Raw genomic sequence first — 20,200 nt, 5'->3', positions numbered from 1 at the left:
CGTTAAATATATGCAGAAAGCGAGGGGGAGAGGGAGAGAGATGGGGGGGGGGGCAGAGAGTGCGAGAGAGAACAGAGAGAGTAAATACTCAGTGTAACATGCGGTATTACCACGATTCATGGTCCTCATGAGGTACTTCCTCCAGCCTCACATTCTTCCCCGATCATCCATTGCGTCACCAGACCCCTGTGCCTCGCACAACATGGACTGAGTGGATTTGCTCTGTACATGAATAGGATATAGGATCGGATATGTTCATGGCCCATCATGGCCTTTTATCCCATGGTAGTAGTTTTCGTTATATTATTGTGGCTGTCTGCGTTGAACTATAAAACGATGCCATTGTGTTGTTGTGCGGTGTAGATTATGGAAAATATGTGGACATGCAAACTAAAATGCCCATGAATGAACTCTCTCATAAACGCAAATGACGAGATAAGAGAGGCGACGTATCTACGAAGATAACGAACGAGTGAATAGATGTCAGACAGAGAATAGCCTTGCAAATGCATTATTGGCTAATACAGAAATTGAAAGCGTGGTGTGTTCAAGATCAGTGTACTGTGTGTGTTACACTGTGTGTGTACTGGTTTTGTTCACAGTATCCTGGCCTCAATGGAGCCTGTCTCGGAGGACTTCTCTCCTGCCTTCTCATGCCTGTTCGGTGCAGTGGCAAAGTCAATAGGAGCCTTTTATCCTGTCAATATAGACTGGTGACAGGACAGGGCTGCTGCACAAACTGCAAGAACTACTCTCTGGGTGAGTTATACAGCGCCCAATGGGACAACGCGGTCCGGGCTGGGGAGGAGGAGGAAGAGAAGAAGGAAGAGAAGAAAGAGTAGAGGGATTTATATTCAGAACAGTTATTTCAGGATGTCATATGATGCTGTGGATTTGAAACATCTCCTCTCTGTATTAGCATGGTCTGTGTGGACATGGTGGACAGTACACAGGGAAACACCAACACGGTAATGGTGATCTGAGGTGTTATTTAGGAAAGCCTCTCACCGGGGGGAGTAACTGCCATGACTCATTGCCCTTTCGGTTGATCTAGATTATCCCAGTGAGACTGAGGGACTATGTACAGTGGCAGGAAATGTCCCAGAGAAAATCAGGTCAAGTCCTTTGTTTTTCCTGGGAGGGCATGGAGGTGTCTGATGATCCAAAAGGACCTCCACCACCACAGCTCAGCTGCAAGGCCAGCGCCTTCCCCAGCACCAATGCCCGCCCCAGTCTCAGTCCCAGCACCACTGCCCACCCCAGCCTCAGACCCAGCACCACTGCCCACCCCAGCCTCAGTCCCAGCACCACTGCCCACCCCATCCTCAGTCCCAGCACCACTGCCCACCCCAGCCTCAGTCCCAGCACCACTGCCCACCCCAGCCTCAGTCCCAGCACCACTGCCCACCCCAGCCTCAGTCCCAGCACCACTGCCCACCCCAGCCTCAGTCCCAGCACCACTGCCCACCCCAGCCTCAGTCCAAGCACCACTGCCCACCCCATCCTCAGTCCCAGCACCACTGCCCACCCCAGCCTCAGTCCCAGCACCACTGCCCACCCCAGCCTCAGTCCCAGCACCACTGCCCACCCCATCCTCAGTCCCAGCACCACTGCCCACCCCAGCCTCAGTCCCAGCACCACTGCCCACCCCATCCTCAGTCCCAGCACCACTGCCCACCCCAGCCTCAGTCCCAACACCACTGCCCACCCCAGCCTCAGTCCCAGCACCACTGCCCACCCCAGCCTCAGTCCCAGAACCACTGCCCACCCCAGCCTCAGTCCCAGCACCACTGCCCACCCCAGCCTCAGTCCCAGCACCACTGCCCACCCCAGCCTCAGTCCCAGCACCACTGCCCGTCCCAGCCTCAGTCCCAGCACCACTGCCCGTACCAGCCTCAGTCCCAGCCTCACGCCCAGCACCACTGCCCGCCCCAGCCTCAGTCCCAGCACCACTGCCCGTACCAGCCTCAGTCACAGCACCACTGCCCACCCCAGCCTCAGTCCCAGCACCACTGCCCACCCCAGCCTCAGTCCCAGCCTCACGCCCAGCACCACTGCCCGCCCCAGCCTCAGTCCCAGCACCACTGCCCACCCCAGCCTCAGTCCCAGCACCACTGCCCACCCCAGCCTCAGTCCCAGCACCACTGCCCGCCCCAGCATCAGTCCCAGCACCACTGCCCACCCCAGCCTCAGTCCCAGCACCACTGCCCGCCCCAGCCTCAGTCCCAGCACCACTGCCCACCCCAGCCTCAGTCCCAGCACCACTGCCCACCCCAGCCTCAGTCCCAGCACCACTGCCCACCCCAGCCTCAGTCGCAGCACCACTGCCCACCCCAACCTCAGTCGCAGCACCACTGCCCACCCCAGCCTCAGACCCAGCACCACTGCCCGCCCTGGCCTCAGTCCCATCACCACTGCCTGACTCAGCCTCAGGCCCAGCACCACTGCCTGTACCAGCCTCAGTCCCAGCACCACTGCCTGTACCAGCCTCAGTCCCAGCACCACTGCCCGCCCCAGCCTCAGGCCCAGCACCACTGCCCACCCCAGCCTCAGTCCCAGCACCACTGCCTGTACCAGCCTCAGTCCCAGCACCACTGCCTGTCCCAGCACCACTGCCTGTACCAGCCTCAGTCCAAGCACCACTGCCCGTACCAGCCTCAGTCCCAGCACCACTGCCCACCCCAGCCTCAGTCCCATCACCACTGCCCACCCCAGCCGCAGTCCAAGCACCACTGCCCACCCCAGCCTCAGTCCCAGCACCACTGCCCACCCCAGCCGCAGTCCAAGCACCACTGCCCACCCCAGCCTCAGTCCAAGCACCACTGCCCACCCCAGCCTCAGTCCCAGCACCACTGCCCACCCCAGCCTCAGTCCAAGCACCACTGCCCGCCCCAGCCTCAGTCCCAGCACCACTGCCCACCCCAGCCTCAGTCCCAGCACCACTGCCCGCCCTAGCCTCAGTCCCAGCACCACTGCCTGTACCAGCCTCAGTCCCAGCACCACTGCCCGTACCAGCCTCAGTCCCAGCACCACTGCCCACCCCAGTCTCAGGCCCAGCACCAATGCCCACCCTAGCCTCAGTCCCAGCACCACTGCCACCCCAGCCTCAGTCCCAGCACCACTGCCCACCCCAGCCGCAGTCCCAGCACCACTGCCCGCCCCAGCCTCAGTCCCAACACCACTGCCCACCCCAGCCTCAGTCCCAGCACCACTGCCCACCCCAGCCTCAGTCCCAGCACCACTGCCCACCCCAGCCTCAGTCCCAGCACCACTGCCCACCCCAGCCTCAGTCCCAGCACCACTGCCCACCCCAGCCTCAGTCCCAGCACCACTGCCCGCCCTAGCCTCAGTCCCAGCACCACTGCCCGCCCCAGCCTCAGACCCAGCACCACTGCCCGCCCCAGCCTCAGACACAGCACCACTGCCCGCCCCAGCCTCAGACCCAGCACCACTGCCCGCCCCAGCCTCAGACCCAGCACCACTGCCCGTACCAGCCTCAGACCCAGCACCACTGCCCGTCCCAGCCTCACGCCCAGCACCACTGCCCGCCCCAGCCTCACGCCCAGCACCACTGCCCGTACCAGCCTCAGTCCCAGCACCACTGCCCGTCCCAGCCTCACGCCCAGCACCACTGCCCGTACCAGCCTCAGTCCCAGCACCACTGCCTGTACCAGCCTCACGCCCAGCACCACTGCCCGTCCCAGCCTCACGCCCAGCACCACTGCCTGTACCAGCCTCAGTCCCAGCACCACTGCCTGTACCAGCCTCAGTCCCAGCACCACTGCCCGTACCAGCCTCAGTCCCAGCACCACTGCCAGCCTCAGGCCCAGCACCACTGCCTGTACCAGCCTCAGTCCCAGCAGTGCAGCCTCAGTCCCAGCACCACTGCCTGTACCGGTCTCAGACCCAGCACCACTGCCTGTACCAGCCTCAGACCCAGCACCACTGCCTGTACCAGCCTCAGACCCAGCACCACTGCCTGTACCAGTCTCAGTCCCAGCACCATTGCCTGTACCAGCCTCAGACCCAGCACCACTGCCTGTACCAGCCTCAGACCCAGCACCACTGCCTGTACCAGCCTCAGACCCAGCACCACTGCCCGTACCAGCCTCAGACCCAGCACCACTGCCTGTACCAGCCTCAGACCCAGCACCACTGCCCGTACCAGCCTCAGACCCAGCACCACTGCCCGTACCAGCCTCAGTCCCAGCAGTGCAGCCTCAGACCCAGCACCACTGCCTGTACCAGCCTCAGACCCAGCACCAGAGCCTGTACCAGTCTCAGTCCCAGCACCATTGCCTGTACCAGCCTCAGACCCAGCACCACTGCCTGTACCAGCCTCACGCCCAGCACCACTGCCCGTCCCAGCCTCACGCCCAGCACCACTGCCTGTACCAGCCTCAGACCCAGCACCACTGTCTGTACCAGCCTCAGTCCCAGCACCACTGCCCGTACCAGCCTCAGGCCCAGCACCATTGCCAGCCTCAGGCCCAGCACCACTGCCTGTACCAGCCTCAGTCCCAGCAGTGCAGCCTCAGTCCCAGCACCACTGCCTGTACCGGCCTCAGACCCAGCACCACTGCCTGTACCAGCCTCAGACCCAGCACCACTGCCTGTACCAGTCTCAGTCCCAGCACCATTGCCTGTACCAGCCTCACGCCCAGCACCACTGCCTGTACCAGCCTCAGACCCAGCACCACTGCCTGTACCAGCCTCAGACCCAGCACCACTGCCTGTACCAGCCTCAGACCCAGCACCACTGCCTGTACCAGCCTCAGACCCAGCACCACTGCCTGTACCAGCCTCAGACCCAGCACCACTGCCCGTACCAGCCTCAGACCCAGCACCACTGCCTGTACCAGCCTCAGACCCAGCACCACTGCCCGTACCAGCCTCAGACCCAGCACCACTGCCCGTACCAGCCTCAGTCCCAGCACCACTGCCAGCCTCAGGCCCAGCACCACTGCCTGTACCAGCCTCAGTCCCAGCAGTGCAGCCTCAGTCCCAGCACCACTGCCTGTACCAGCCTCAGACCCAGCACCACTGCCTGTACCAGCCTCAGACCCAGCACCAGAGCCTGTACCAGTCTCAGTCCCAGCACCATTGCCTGTACCAGCCTCAGACACAGCACCACTGCCTGTACCAGCCTCAGACCCAGCACCACTGCCTGTACCAGCCTCAGACCCAGCACCACTGCCTGTACCAGCCTCAGACCCAGCACCACTGCCTGTACCAGCCTCAGACCCAGCACCACTGCCCGTACCAGCCTCAGACCCAGCACCACTGCCCGTACCAGCCTCAGACCCAGCACCACTGCCCGTACCAGCCTCAGACCCAGCACCACTGCCCGTACCAGCCTCAGCCCCACACCTTTGCTCCTCTCGTCCCACTTGGCTGTGGCTGGATGTTCGCTCTGCTTTGTGGGTTGCTCCTCTGCCACAAGCCTAGCAACAGTGTGACATTTGGAGTCCCTCAGGTCTCAGCTAAAAGGTTTCCCAGTGAAAGGACAATGTGTGTTGCCCATTATACTATTAGCAGGTCATATGAGGCAGAAAGCCCACAGCCTTAGGGGGAACCCCGCGCTACTCACAGTGGCAACGTCATTCAACTGAAATGCAATCAAAGCACAAATTCAAAGTGGCAACCATGATTCAGGGATATCTTGTTATGAATGTCAGAGCGTCACATGCAGCCGCAGGAGGCACGTCCTTGTAGTACTTGTGGGGCTCTTATGAAACGTGTCACAACCCAGTGGGTCTGCAAGGTCAAAGCAACTACTTTCGCTCGGAAACGCCATGGCAACAGGGCTTTCTGTTATTTCCATTATGCTTCAATAGACATAGCTATAGTTGAGTGGTGTTTTTTGTTATTCTTCCGAATGATTTTAACAGTAGCATAGACTCCACTTCAAATCAGCTCATGCAAGAAGGACAGCTGGATGTTAGAGTCCCAGGCAGCAGCAAGCACCACTTGGCACGATACAGTAGCGCACATCCATTCCATTGTGACTGCCCCAGCTGTGTACCACTGTGTACCACTGCAGCCCCCTGTTGTTCCATACTGTAGCTAGGTTCTGAGTCATGGTCTCCTCTACCCTAGGTGGCACAGCTCCCAGGTCCACTCTGCCCCGAGACCAGGACTGCGTCTCAAGTCAAATCAAATGTTATTAGTCACATGTGCCAAGTAAAACAGGTGTGGACTTTAATCTACTTTAATCTCGCACCCCTTTCCCTTTGTAGCGCACTACTTTTGACCAGATTACTGCACTAGGGTGCCATTTGGGAAGGAGGGTGTGAGTCACTGTTGTTTTTACAGTGCAATAAAACCCCAGCATAGGTGAAGGTTAAGCAGACCACTAGGATTTGAGGGGAGGGCAGGTGAGGTGGGGTAGAGAGTGACCTTTACGAAGTGCACATGAGGGAGAAAGAGCGGGGTGGGATGCTGGAGGAGTAGTGAGAAGGGGTGGGGGGTGGGGTGGGGGGGGGGCTTGGCTCTGGTGACCACATTAGACACCGCGTGTGAGAGACTGCAGCTATCTGAACTCTGACACATGACAAGCTGGAAAGGTCAAAGGACAGGGTTCTCAAAAGCTGCCTGCCTTGGTGTTTACAGGGGTGTGGATGTGGAGCAAGAGAGAGCGGGGCAGAAATGTACCAAGGGAAAAGAGAGTTAGAAGAGTGTGGGGGAAGGCACAGTACAGCGAATGGGAGACGAGTGCAGAGCGATAGAGTGGCATTAGATGCATGTAAGAAGTGGGCTTTCAAATAGAAATCAATGATGAGGGGGACAAACCAGCATTTTTGCTAGCAGAAACTGTTTTCTTTATACAGTTATTTAAAAAAAAAATGTTATGTTACAAACCCTTTAGCTGGACAAAAGAGTAACCTTGTGTAGGAGAAGTAGAAAATAAGATCCATCCATGTGAACAACATTCAGACAGACTGGGTCACAACTCAAAACACTTCGCACCTTTTTTCCCCTAAGACTACTATCTAGAACCTTGAAATGCTCTTCGGCTGTCCCCATAGGATAACCCTTTGAAGAACCCGTTTTGGTTGTAGGTAGAACCCTTTTGGTTCTAGATAGAACCCTTTTGGGTTCCATATAGAAACCTTTCTACAGAGGTCTACATGGAAACCAAAAGGGTTTTTACCTGGAACCCAAAAGGGTTATACCTGGAACCATAAAGGGTTATTATACCTGGAACCATAAAGGGTTCTCCTATGGGGACTACCAAATAACCCTTTTTTTCTAAGAGTGTATAATAAACCAATGAGAGCAGTTTACTGGAGGCTACAACAATCTGTTTGGTTATTACTGCACATGCTACATTGATACTAATGCAGTCTGACCCGGTTGAGTAAGTTCGAACAATACTTTATCCCTCATTCAACCTTCAAACTGACCTTTACCTCTTGCCTGAGGTGTTTACTCAGGCGTGTGTGTTTGCATGTGTGTGTGCGTCTGTCTGCGTACGCCCGTAGTATGTAGAAGTAAAAGTGAAGGAGAGCCGAGACAGTACCAGTCAAAAGTTTGGACATACCTTCATGTCTTAAAGTAATGATGGGCTATCATTTCTCTTTGCTTATTTGAGCTGTTCTTGCCATAATATGGACTTGGTCTTTTAGCAAATAGGTCTATCTTCTGTATACCCCCCTACCTTGTCACAACACAACTGATTGGCTCAAACGCATTAAGAAGGGGGAAATAATCCACAAATTAACTTTTAACAAGGCACACCTTTTAATTGAAATGTATTCCAGGTGACTACCTCATGAAGCTGGTTGAGAGAATGCCAAGAGTGTGAAAGCTGTCATCAAGGTGGCATCAAGGTGGCTACTTTGAAGAATCTCAAATATAAATACGTATTTTGATTTGTTTAAACACTTTTTTGGTTACTACATGATTTGTGTTATTTCATAGTTTAGATGTCTTCACTATTATTCTACCATGTAGAAAATAGTTTTTTTTTTTAAATGAATTAAAACCCTGGAATGAGTAGGTGTGTCCAAACTCTTGACTGCTACTGCATATGTCACCAACATGTTTGTCATTCAAAAATAGAAAAACAAACACACATCCAAATGACATTGAATGTCTGTTCTTTTGGTGTTCAGTTTGTTGTTCTGTTTGCAAGGTAAATCCTCTTCTCTTTTATTACCTCCTTCCCATTGGAGCATCTTCGTTTACCTTCCACTTTTGGACTACTGTGTGTGTGTGTGTGTGTGTGTGTGTGTGTGTGTGTGTGTGTGTGTGTGTGTGTGTGTGTGTGTGTGTGTGTGTGTGTGTGTGTGTGTGTGTGTGTGTGTGTGTGTGTGTGTGTGTGTGTGTGTGTGTGTGTGTGTGTGTGTGTGTGGCCGAATCCCCAACAAACGGAGGTTTTCGTTTTTCAGGCGAAATGGAAAGAGAGCCTGTGACACGACTTCCTCTTTTGGACGTTAAACAAGGAGGCTCTCCATCTTAACTCCTCCTCCACATTAAATTGGATTGGTTGATCAGTGGAGAAGAGAACCTCCCCCAACACGTTTTTCTTCTTCTTGTCAAGAGCAATATTTAGGGGGTCTAGTTTCAGGCATTTATTCTCCGCCTGCTGTGTTAGGTTAATGTTACAGGGAACTTGCATAAAAGCCTGCAGGTCTGATGTGATCTGATTGGCTACACTGGAGCATATCCAGGAAGTGGAGTCACAGGATCAGTAACTAGCCTTACTGGGTGTCAAAATGTTGCTGTATTGGAAAAAGCCTAATAGGGTCAGATGGTTTGCTCCTGAGGGGGAAGGTTACTCTCCACTACAGAACTACAGGGTGACCACAAAATACCAAAATGCGGGACAACAGGATGATTTTGCGAGATGATTTTGGAAGGATTTTGCAGGAAACTGTAGGCCCATTATTATTTGTTTTTTCCTGCTCATTTTCATTGATTTATTTCACTTAGTCCTGCATGTTGGAGCTCGTAACCTTTATACTGTAGCCTGCAATCACACCTGTGACCCTGTACACAAACAGGCCATATAAAATCATAACTTATACAGTTTAGCATCTCATCATTCTCCTTCAGACCAGACAGTAGGAAAGTAACACCTCTAACATCAGACAGTAGGATAGTAACACCTCTAACATCAGACAGTATTATAGTAACACCTCTACCATCAGACAGTATTATAGTAACACCTCTAACATCAGACAGTATTATAGTAACACCTCTAACATCAGACAGTATTATAGTAACACCTCTAACATCAGACAGTATTATAGTAACACCTCTAACATCAGACAGTATTATAGTAACACCTCTAACATCAGACAGTATTATAGTAACACCTCTAACATCAGACAGTATTATAGTAACACCTCTAACATCAGACAGTATTATAGTAACACCTCTAACATCAGACAGTATTATAGTAACACCTCTAACATCAGACAGTATTATAGTAACACCTCTAACATCAGACAGTAGGATAGTAACACCTCTAACATCAGACAGTAGGATAGTAACACCTCTAACATCAGACAGTATTATAGTAACACCTCTAACATCAGACAGTAGGATAGTAACACCTCTAACATCAGACAGTAGGATAGTAACACCTCTAACATCAGACAGTATTATAGTAACACCTCTAACATCAGACAGTAGGATAGTAACACCTCTAACATCAGACAGTAGGATAGTAACACCTCTAACATCAGACAGTATTATAGTAACACCTCTAACATCAGACAGTATTATAGTAACACCTCTAACATCAGACAGTAGGATAGTAACACCTCTAACATTAGACAGTATTATAGTAACACCTCTAACATCAGACAGTATTATAGTAACACCTCTAACATCAGACAGTAGGATAGTAACACCTCTAACATCAGACAGTAGGATAGTAACACCTCTAACATCAGACAGTAGGATAGTAACACCTCTAACATCAGACAGTATTATAGTAACACCTCTACCATCAGACAGTAGGATAGTAACACCTCTAACATCAGACAGTAGGATAGTAACACCTCTAACATCAGACAGTATTATAGTAACACCTCTAACATCAGACAGTATTATAGTAACACCTCTAACATCAGACAGTATGATAGTAACACCTCTAACATCAGACAGTATTATAGTAACACCTCTAACATCAGACAGTATGATAGTAACACCTCTAACATCAGACAGTATGATAGTAACACCTCTAACATCAGACAGTAGGATAGTAACACCTCTAACATCAGACAGTAGGATAGTAACACCTCTAACATCAGACAGTATTATAGTAACACCTCTAACATCAGACAGTAGGATAGTAACACCTCTACCATCAGACAGTATTATAGTAACACCTCTACCATCAGAAAGTAGGATAGTAACACCTCTAACATCAGACAGTAGGATAGTTACACCTCTAACATCAGACAGTATGATAGTAACACCTCTACCATCAGACAGTAGGATAGTAACACCTCTAACATCAGACAGTATTATAGTAACACCTCTAACATCAGACAGTATTATAGTAACACCTCTAACATCAGAAAGTAGGATAGTAACACCTCTAACATCAGACAGTAGGATAGTTACACCTCTAACATCAGACAGTATGATAGTAACACCTCTACCATCAGACAGTAGGATAGTAACACCTCTAACATTAGACAGTATTATAGTAACACCTCTAACATCAGACAGTATTATAGTAACACCTCTAACATCAGACAGTATTATAGTAACACCTCTACCATCAGACAGTAGGATAGTAACACCTCTAACATCAGACAGTATTATAGTAACACCTCTAACATCAGACAGTATTATAGTAACACCTCTAACATCAGACAGTATTATAGTAACACCTCTAACATCAGACAGTATTATAGTAACACCTCTAACATCAGACAGTATTATAGTAACACCTCTAACATCAGACAGTATTATAGTAACACCTCTAACATCAGACAGTAGGATAGTTACACCTCTAACATCAGACAGTAGGATAGTAACACATCTAACATCAGACAGTAGGATAGTTACACCTCTAACATCAGACAGTAGGATAGTTACACCTCTAACATCAGACAGTAGGATAGTAACACCTCTAACATCAGACAGTATTATAGTAACACCTCTACCATCAGACAGTAGGATAGTAACACCTCTACCATCAGACAGTAGGATAGTAACACCTCTACCATCAGACAGTAGGATAGTAACACCTCTACCATCAGACAGTAGGATAGTAACACCTCTACCATCAGACAGTATTATAGTAACACCTCTAACATCAGACAGTATTATAGTAACACCTCTAACATCAGACAGTAGGATAGTAACACCTCTACCATCAGACAGTATTATAGTAACACCTCTAACATCAGACAGTAGGATAGTAACACCTCTAACATCAGACAGTAGGATAGTTACACCTCTAACATCAGACAGTAGGATAGTAACACCTCTAACATCAGACAGTAGGATAGTAACACCTCTAACATCAGACAGTAGGATAGTTACACCTCTACCATCAGACAGTATTATAGTAACACCTCTACCATCAGACAGTAGGATAGTTACACCTCTACCATCAGACAGTATTATAGTAACACCTCTAACATCAGACAGTATTATAGTAACACCTCTACCATCAGACAGTATTATAGTAACACCTCTAACATCAGACAGTATTATAGTAACACCTCTAACATCAGACAGTATTATAGTAACACCTCTAACATCAGACAGTAGGATAGTTACACCTCTAACATCAGACAGTATTATAGTAACACCTCTACCATCAGACAGTATTATAGTAACACCTCTACCATCAGACAGTATTATAGTAACACCTCTAACATCAGACAGTATTATAGTAACACCTCTACCATCAGACAGTATTATAGTAACACCTCTACCATCAGACAGTATTGTAGTAACACCTCTAACATCAGACAGTATTATAGTAACACCTCTAACATCAGACAGTATTATAGTAACACCTCTAACATCAGACAGTATGATAGTAACACCTCTAACATCAGACAGTATTATAGTAACACCTCTAACATCAGACAGTATGATAGTAACACCTCTAACATCAGACAGTATGATAGTAACACCTCTAACATCAGACAGTAGGATAGTAACACCTCTACCATCAGACAGTATTATAGTAACACCTCTAACATCAGACAGTATGATAGTAACACCTCTAACATCAGACAGTATGATAGTAACACCTCTAACATCAGACAGTATTATAGTAACACCTCTAACATCAGACAGTATTATAGTAACACCTCTAACATCAGACAGTATTATAGTAACACCTCTAACATCAGACAGTATTATAGTAACACCTCTAACATCAGACAGTAGGATAGTAACACCTCTAACATCAGACAGTATGATAGTAACACCTCTAACATCAGACAGTATTATAGTAACACCTCTAACATCAGACAGTATGATAGTAACACCTCTAACATCAGACAGTATTATAGTAACACCTCTAACATCAGACAGTATTATAGTAACACCTCTAACATCAGACAGTATTATAGTAACACCTCTAACATCAGACAGTATTATAGTAACACCTCTAACATCAGACAGTATGATAGTAACACCTCTAACATCAGACAGTATTATAGTAACACCTCTAACATCAGACAGTATTATAGTAACACCTCTAACATCAGACAGTATTATAGTAACACCTCTACCATCAGACAGTATTATAGTAACACCTCTAACATCAGACAGTATTATAGTAACACCTCTAACATCAGACAGTATTATAGTAACACCTCTAACATCAGACAGTATTATAGTAACACCTCTAACATCAGACAGTATGATAGTAACACCTCTAACATCAGACAGTATTATAGTAACACCTCTAACATCAGACAGTATGATAGTAACACCTCTAACATCAGACAGTATTATAGTAACACCTCTAACATCAGACAGTATGATAGTAACACCTCTAACATCAGACAGTATGATAGTAACACCTCTAACATCAGACAGTAGGATAGTAACACCTCTAACATCAGACAGTATTATAGTAACACCTCTAACATCAGACAGTATGATAGTAACACCTCTAACATCAGACAGTATGATAGTAACACCTCTAACATCAGACAGTATGATAGTAACACCTCTAACATCAGACAGTATTATAGTAACACCTCTACCATCAGACAGTAGGATAGTAACACCTCTAACATCAGACAGTATGATAGTAACACCTCTAACATCAGACAGTATTATAGTAACACCTCTACCATCAGACAGTAGGATAGTAACACCTCTAACATCAGACAGTAGGATAGTAACACCTCTAACATCAGACAGTAGGATAGTAACACCTCTAACATCAGACAGTATTATAGTAACACCTCTAACATCAGACAGTAGGATAGTAACACCTCTAACATCAGACAGTATGATAGTAACACCTCTAACATCAGACAGTATTATGGTAACACCTCTACCATCAGACAGTATTATAGTAACACCTCTAACATCAGACAGTATTATAGTAACACCTCTAACATCAGACAGTATTATAGTAACACCTCTAACATCAGACAGTATTATAGTAACACCTCTACCATCAGAAAGTAGGATAGTAACACCTCTAACATCAGACAGTAGGATAGTTACACCTCTAACATCAGACAGTATGATAGTAACACCTCTAACATCAGACAGTAGGATAGTAACACCTCTAACATCAGACAGTAGGATAGTAACACCTCTAACATCAGACAGTAGGATAGTTACACCTCTACCATCAGACAGTAGGATAGTAACACCTCTAACATCAGACAGTAGGATAGTAACACCTCTAACATCAGACAGTATTATAGTAATACCTCTAACATCAGACAGTATTATAGTAACACCTCTACCATCAGACAGTATTATAGTAACACCTCTAACATCAGACAGTATGATAGTAACACCTCTAACATCAGACAGTATTATAGTAACACCTCTAACATCAGACAGTATTATAGTAACACCTCCAACATCAGAAAGTATTATAGTAACACCTCTAACATCAGACAGTATTATAGTAACACCTCTAACATCAGACAGTATTATAGTAACACCTCTAACATCAGACAGTATTATAGTAACACCTCTAACATCAGACAGTAGGATAGTAACACCTCTAACATCAGACAGTAGGATAGTAACACATCTAACATCAGACAGTATTATAGTAACACCTCTAACATCAGACAGTATTATAGTTACACCTCTAACATCAGACAGTATTATAGTAACACCTCTAACATCAGACAGTAGGATAGTAACACCTCTAACATCAGACAGTAGGATAGTAACACATCTAACATCAGACAGTATTATAGTAACACCTCTAACATCAGACAGTAGGATAGTAACACCTCTAACATCAGACAGTATTATAGTAACACATCTAACATCAGACAGTATTATATTAACACCTCTAACATCAGACAGTATGATAGTAACACCTCTACCATCAGACAGTATTCTAGTAACACCTCTAACATCAGACAGTAGGATAGTAACACCTCTAACATCAGACAGTATTATAGTAACACCTCTAACATCAGACAGTATTATAGTAACATCTCTAACATCAGACAGTAGGATAGTAACACCTCTAACATCAGACAGTAGGATAGTAACACCTCTAACATCAGACAGTATTATAGTAACACCTCTACCATCAGACAGTAGGATAGTAACACCTCTAACATCAGACAGTAGGATAGTAACACCTCTAACATCAGACAGTATTATAGTAACACATCTAACATCAGACAGTATTATATTAACACCTCTAACATCAGACAGTATGATAGTAACACCTCTAACATCAGACAGTAGGATAGTAACACCTCTAACATCAGACAGTATTATAGTAACACCTCTAACATCAGACAGTAGGATAGTAACACCTCTAACATCAGACAGTATGATAGTAACACCTCTAACATCAGACAGTATTATAGTAACACCTCTAACATCAGACAGTATTATAGTAACACCTCTAACATTAGACAGTATTATATTAACACCTCTAACATCAGACAGTAGGATAGTAACACCTCTAACATCAGACAGTATTATAGTAACACCTCTACCATCAGAAAGTAGGATAGTAACACCTCTAACATCAGACAGTATGATAGTAACACCTCTAACATCAGACAGTAGGATAGTAACACCTCTAACATCAGACAGTATTATAGTAACACCTCTACCATCAGAAAGTAGGATAGTAACACCTCTAACATCAGACAGTATTATAGTAACACCTCTACCATCAGACAGTATTATAGTAACACCTCTACCATCAGACAGTATTATAGTAACACCTCTACCATCAGACAGTATTATAGTAACACCTCTAACATCAGACAGTAGGATAGTAACACCTCTACCATCAGAAAGTAGGATAGTAACACCTCTAACATCAGACAGTATTATAGTAACACCTCTACCATCAGACAGTATTATAGTAACACCTCTACCATCAGACAGTATTATAGTAACACATCTACCATCAGACAGTATTATAGTAACACCTCTACCATCAGACAGTATTATAGTAACACCTCTACCATCAGACAGTATTATAGTAACACCTCTAACATCAGACAGTAGGATAGTAACACCTCTAACATCAGACAGTATGATAGTAACACCTCTAACATCAGACAGTAGGATAGTAACACCTCTAACATCAGACAGTAGGATAGTAACACCTCTAACATCAGACAGTATGATAGTAACACCTCTAACATCAGACAGTAGGATAGTAACACCTCTAACATCAGACAGTAGGATAGTAACACCTCTAACATCAGACAGTATGATAGTAACACCTCTAACATCAGACAGTAGGATAGTAACACCTCTAACATCAGACAGTATGATAGTAACACCTCTAACATCAGACAGTAGGATAGTAACACCTCTAACATCAGACAGTAGGATAGTTACACCTCTACCATCAGACAGTAGGATAGTAACACCTCTACCATCAGACAGTAGGATAGTAACACCTCTAACATCAGACAGTATTATAGTAACACCTCTAACATCAGACAGTAGGATAGTAACACCTCTACCATCAGACAGTAGGATAGTAACACCTCTAACATCAGACAGTAGGATAGTAACACCTCTAACATCAGACAGTAGGATAGTAACACCTCTACCATCAGACAGTATTATAGTAACACCTCTACCATCAGAAAGTAGGATAGTAACACCTCTAACATCAGACAGTATTATAGTAACACCTCTACCATCAGACAGTATTATAGTAACACCTCTACCATCAGACAGTATTATAGTGACACCTCTACCATCAGACAGTATTATAGTAACACCTCTACCATCAGAAAGTAGGATAGTAACACCTCTAACATCAGACAGTATTATAGTAACACCTCTACCATCAGACAGTATTATAGTAACACCTCTACCATCAGACAGTATTATAGTGACACCTCTACCATCAGACAGTATTATAGTAACACCTCTAACATCAGACAGTAGGATAGTAACACCTCTAACATCAGACAGTAGGATAGTAACACCTCTAACATCAGACAGTAGGATAGTAACACCTCTAACATCAGACAGTAGGATAGTAACACCTCTAACATCAGACAGTAGGATAGTAACACCTCTAACATCAGACAGTAGGATAGTAACACCTCTAACATCAGACAGTAGGATAGTAACACCTCTAACATCAGACAGTATTATAGTAACACCTCTAACATCAGACAGTAGGATAGTAACACCTCTAACATCAGACAGTAGGATAGTAACACCTCTAACATCAGACAGTAGGATAGTAACACCTCTAACATCAGACAGTAGGATAGTAACACCTCTACCATCAGACAGTAGGATAGTAACACCTCTAACATCAGACAGTATTATAGTAACACCTCTAACATCAGACAGTAGGATAGTAACACCTCTACCATCAGACAGTATTATAGTAACACCTCTACCATCAGACAGTAGGATAGTAACAACTCTAACATCAGACAGTAGGATAGTTACACCTCTAACATCAGACAGTATTATAGTAACACCTCTAACATCAGACAGTAGGATAGTAACACCTCTAACATCAGACAGTAGGATAGTTACACCTCTACCATCAGACAGTAGGATAGTAACACCTCTAACATCAGACAGTAGGATAGTAACACCTCTAACATCAGACAGTAGGATAGTTACACCTCTAACATCAGACAGTATTATAGTAACACCTCTAACATCAGACAGTAGGATAGTAACACCTCTAACATCAGACAGTAGGATAGTTACACCTCTACCATCAGACAGTAGGATAGTAACACCTCTAACATCAGACAGTAGGATAGTAACACCTCTAACATCAGACAGTATGATAGTAACACCTCTAACATCAGACAGTAGGATAGTAACACCTCTAACATCAGACAGTAGGATAGTAACACCTCTAACATCAGACAGTATGATAGTAACACCTCTAACATCAGACAGTATTATAGTAACACCTCTAACATCAGACAGTAGGATAGTAACACCTCTAACATCAGACAGTAGGATAGTTACACCTCTAACATCAGACAGTATGATAGTAACACCTCTAACATCAGACAGTAGGATAGTTACACCTCTAACATCAGACAGTATGATAGTAACACCTCTAACATCAGACAGTAGGATAGTTACACCTCTACCATCAGACAGTAGGATAGTAACACCTCTACCATCAGACAGTAGGATAGTAACACCTCTAACATCAGACAGTAGGATAGTAACACCTCTAACATCAGACAGTATGATAGTAACACCTCTAACATCAGACAGTAGGATAGTAACACCTCTAACATCAGACAGTAGGATAGTAACACCTCTAACATCAGACAGTATGATAGTAACACCTCTAACATCAGACAGTAGGATAGTAACACCTCTAACATCAGACAGTAGGATAGTAACACCTCTAACATCAGACAGTATGATAGTAACACCTCTAACATCAGACAGTATTATAGTAACACCTCTAACATCAGACAGTAGGATAGTAACACCTCTAACATCAGACAGTAGGATAGTTACACCTCTAACATCAGACAGTATGATAGTAACACCTCTAACATCAGACAGTAGGATAGTTACACCTCTAACATCAGACAGTATGATAGTAACACCTCTACCATCAGACAGTAGGATAGTAACACCTCTACCATCAGACAGTAGGATAGTAACACCTCTAACATCAGACAGTAGGATAGTAACACCTCTAACATCAGACAGTAGGATAGTTACACCTCTAACATCAGACAGTATTATAGTAACACCTCTACCATCAGACAGTAGGATAGTAACACCTCTAACATCAGACAGTAGGATAGTAACACCTCTACCATCAGACAGTATGATAGTAACACCTCTACCATCAGACAGTAGGATAGTAACACCTCTACCATCAGACAGTAGGATAGTTACACCTCTACCATCAGACAGTAGGATAGTAACACCTCTAACATCAGACAGTAGGATAGTAACACCTCTAACATCAGACAGTAGGATAGTTACACCTCTAACATCAGACAGTATTATAGTAACACCTCTACCATCAGACAGTAGGATAGTAACACCTCTAACATCAGACAGTAGGATAGTAACACCTCTAACATCAGACAGTAGGATAGTTACACCTCTAACATCAGACAGTATTATAGTAACACCTCTACCATCAGACAGTAGGATAGTAACACCTCTAACATCAGACAGTAGGATAGTAACACCTCTACCATCAGACAGTATGATAGTAACACCTCTACCATCAGACAGTAGGATAGTAACACCTCTACCATCAGACAGTAGGATAGTTACACCTCTACCATCAGACAGTAGGATAGTAACACCTCTAACATCAGACAGTAGGATAGTAACACCTCTAACATCAGACAGTATGATAGTAACACCTCTAACATCAGACAGTATGATAGTAACACCTCTAACATCAGACAGTAGGATAGTAACACCTCTAACATCAGACAGTAGGATAGTAACACCTCTAACATCAGACAGTAGGATATTTACACATCTCTACCATCAGACAGTAGGATAGTAACACCTCTAACATCAGACAGTAGGATAGTAACACCTCTAACATCAGACAGTAGGATAGTTACACCTCTACCATCAGACAGTAGGATAGTAACACCTCTAACATCAGACAGTAGGATAGTAACACCTCTAACATCAGACAGTAGGATAGTTACACCTCTAACATCAGACAGTATTATAGTAACACCTCTAACATCAGACAGTAGGATAGTAACACCTCTAACATCAGACAGTAGGATAGTTACACCTCTACCATCAGACAGTAGGATAGTAACACCTCTAACATCAGACAGTAGGATAGTAACACCTCTAACATCAGACAGTATGATAGTAACACCTCTAACATCAGACAGTAGGATAGTAACACCTCTAACATCAGACAGTAGGATAGTAACACCTCTAACATCAGACAGTATGATAGTAACACCTCTAACATCAGACAGTATTATAGTAACACCTCTAACATCAGACAGTAGGATAGTAACACCTCTAACATCAGACAGTAGGATAGTTACACCTCTAACATCAGACAGTATGATAGTAACACCTCTAACATCAGACAGTAGGATAGTTACACCTCTAACATCAGACAGTATGATAGTAACACCTCTAACATCAGACAGTAGGATAGTTACACCTCTACCATCAGACAGTAGGATAGTAACACCTCTACCATCAGACAGTAGGATAGTAACACCTCTAACATCAGACAGTAGGATAGTAACACCTCTAACATCAGACAGTATGATAGTAACACCTCTAACATCAGACAGTAGGATAGTAACACCTCTAACATCAGACAGTAGGATAGTAACACCTCTAACATCAGACAGTATGATAGTAACACCTCTAACATCAGACAGTAGGATAGTAACACCTCTAACATCAGACAGTAGGATAGTAACACCTCTAACATCAGACAGTATGATAGTAACACCTCTAACATCAGACAGTATTATAGTAACACCTCTAACATCAGACAGTAGGATAGTAACACCTCTAACATCAGACAGTAGGATAGTTACACCTCTAACATCAGACA

General features: G+C 45.4%; 2 protein-coding genes across 3 annotated transcripts in view; both read left to right on the top strand.

Annotated features, from left to right (window-relative positions):
• Window positions 1-20,200, top strand: part of LOC118372176 (signal transducer and activator of transcription 5B-like) — a 125,326-nt gene that overhangs the window by 15,225 nt on the left and 89,901 nt on the right. The gene's annotated exons all lie outside the window — the stretch shown is intronic.
• LOC127914388 (G-box-binding factor-like) lies at window positions 1,145-5,459 on the top strand. Its single transcript, XM_052490176.1, has 4 exons — window positions 1,145-1,342; window positions 3,345-3,753; window positions 3,849-4,555; window positions 4,653-5,459. Exons 1-4 carry the CDS (start codon window positions 1,145-1,147, stop codon window positions 5,457-5,459), a joined length of 2,121 nt encoding a protein of 706 aa, XP_052346136.1.

Source organism: Oncorhynchus keta, chromosome 32, assembly GCF_023373465.1.
Source record: "Oncorhynchus keta strain PuntledgeMale-10-30-2019 chromosome 32, Oket_V2, whole genome shotgun sequence".
Classification (NCBI taxonomy): Eukaryota; Metazoa; Chordata; class Actinopteri; order Salmoniformes; family Salmonidae; genus Oncorhynchus; species Oncorhynchus keta.
This window is presented reverse-complemented; position numbering and strand designations above follow the sequence as displayed.

Coding starts and splice junctions, on each gene's coding strand:
- LOC127914388 (XM_052490176.1), top strand. CDS start 1,145: ATGGAGGTGTCTGATGATCCAAAAGGACCTCCACCACCACAGCTCAGC. Junction 3,754..3,848: donor GCCTCAGTCCCAGCACCACT/GCCTGTACCAGC, acceptor TGCCTGTACCAG/CCTCAGTCCCAGCAGTGCAG. Junction 4,556..4,652: donor CAGTCCCAGCACCACTGCCT/GTACCGGCCTCA, acceptor TGCCTGTACCAG/CCTCACGCCCAGCACCACTG.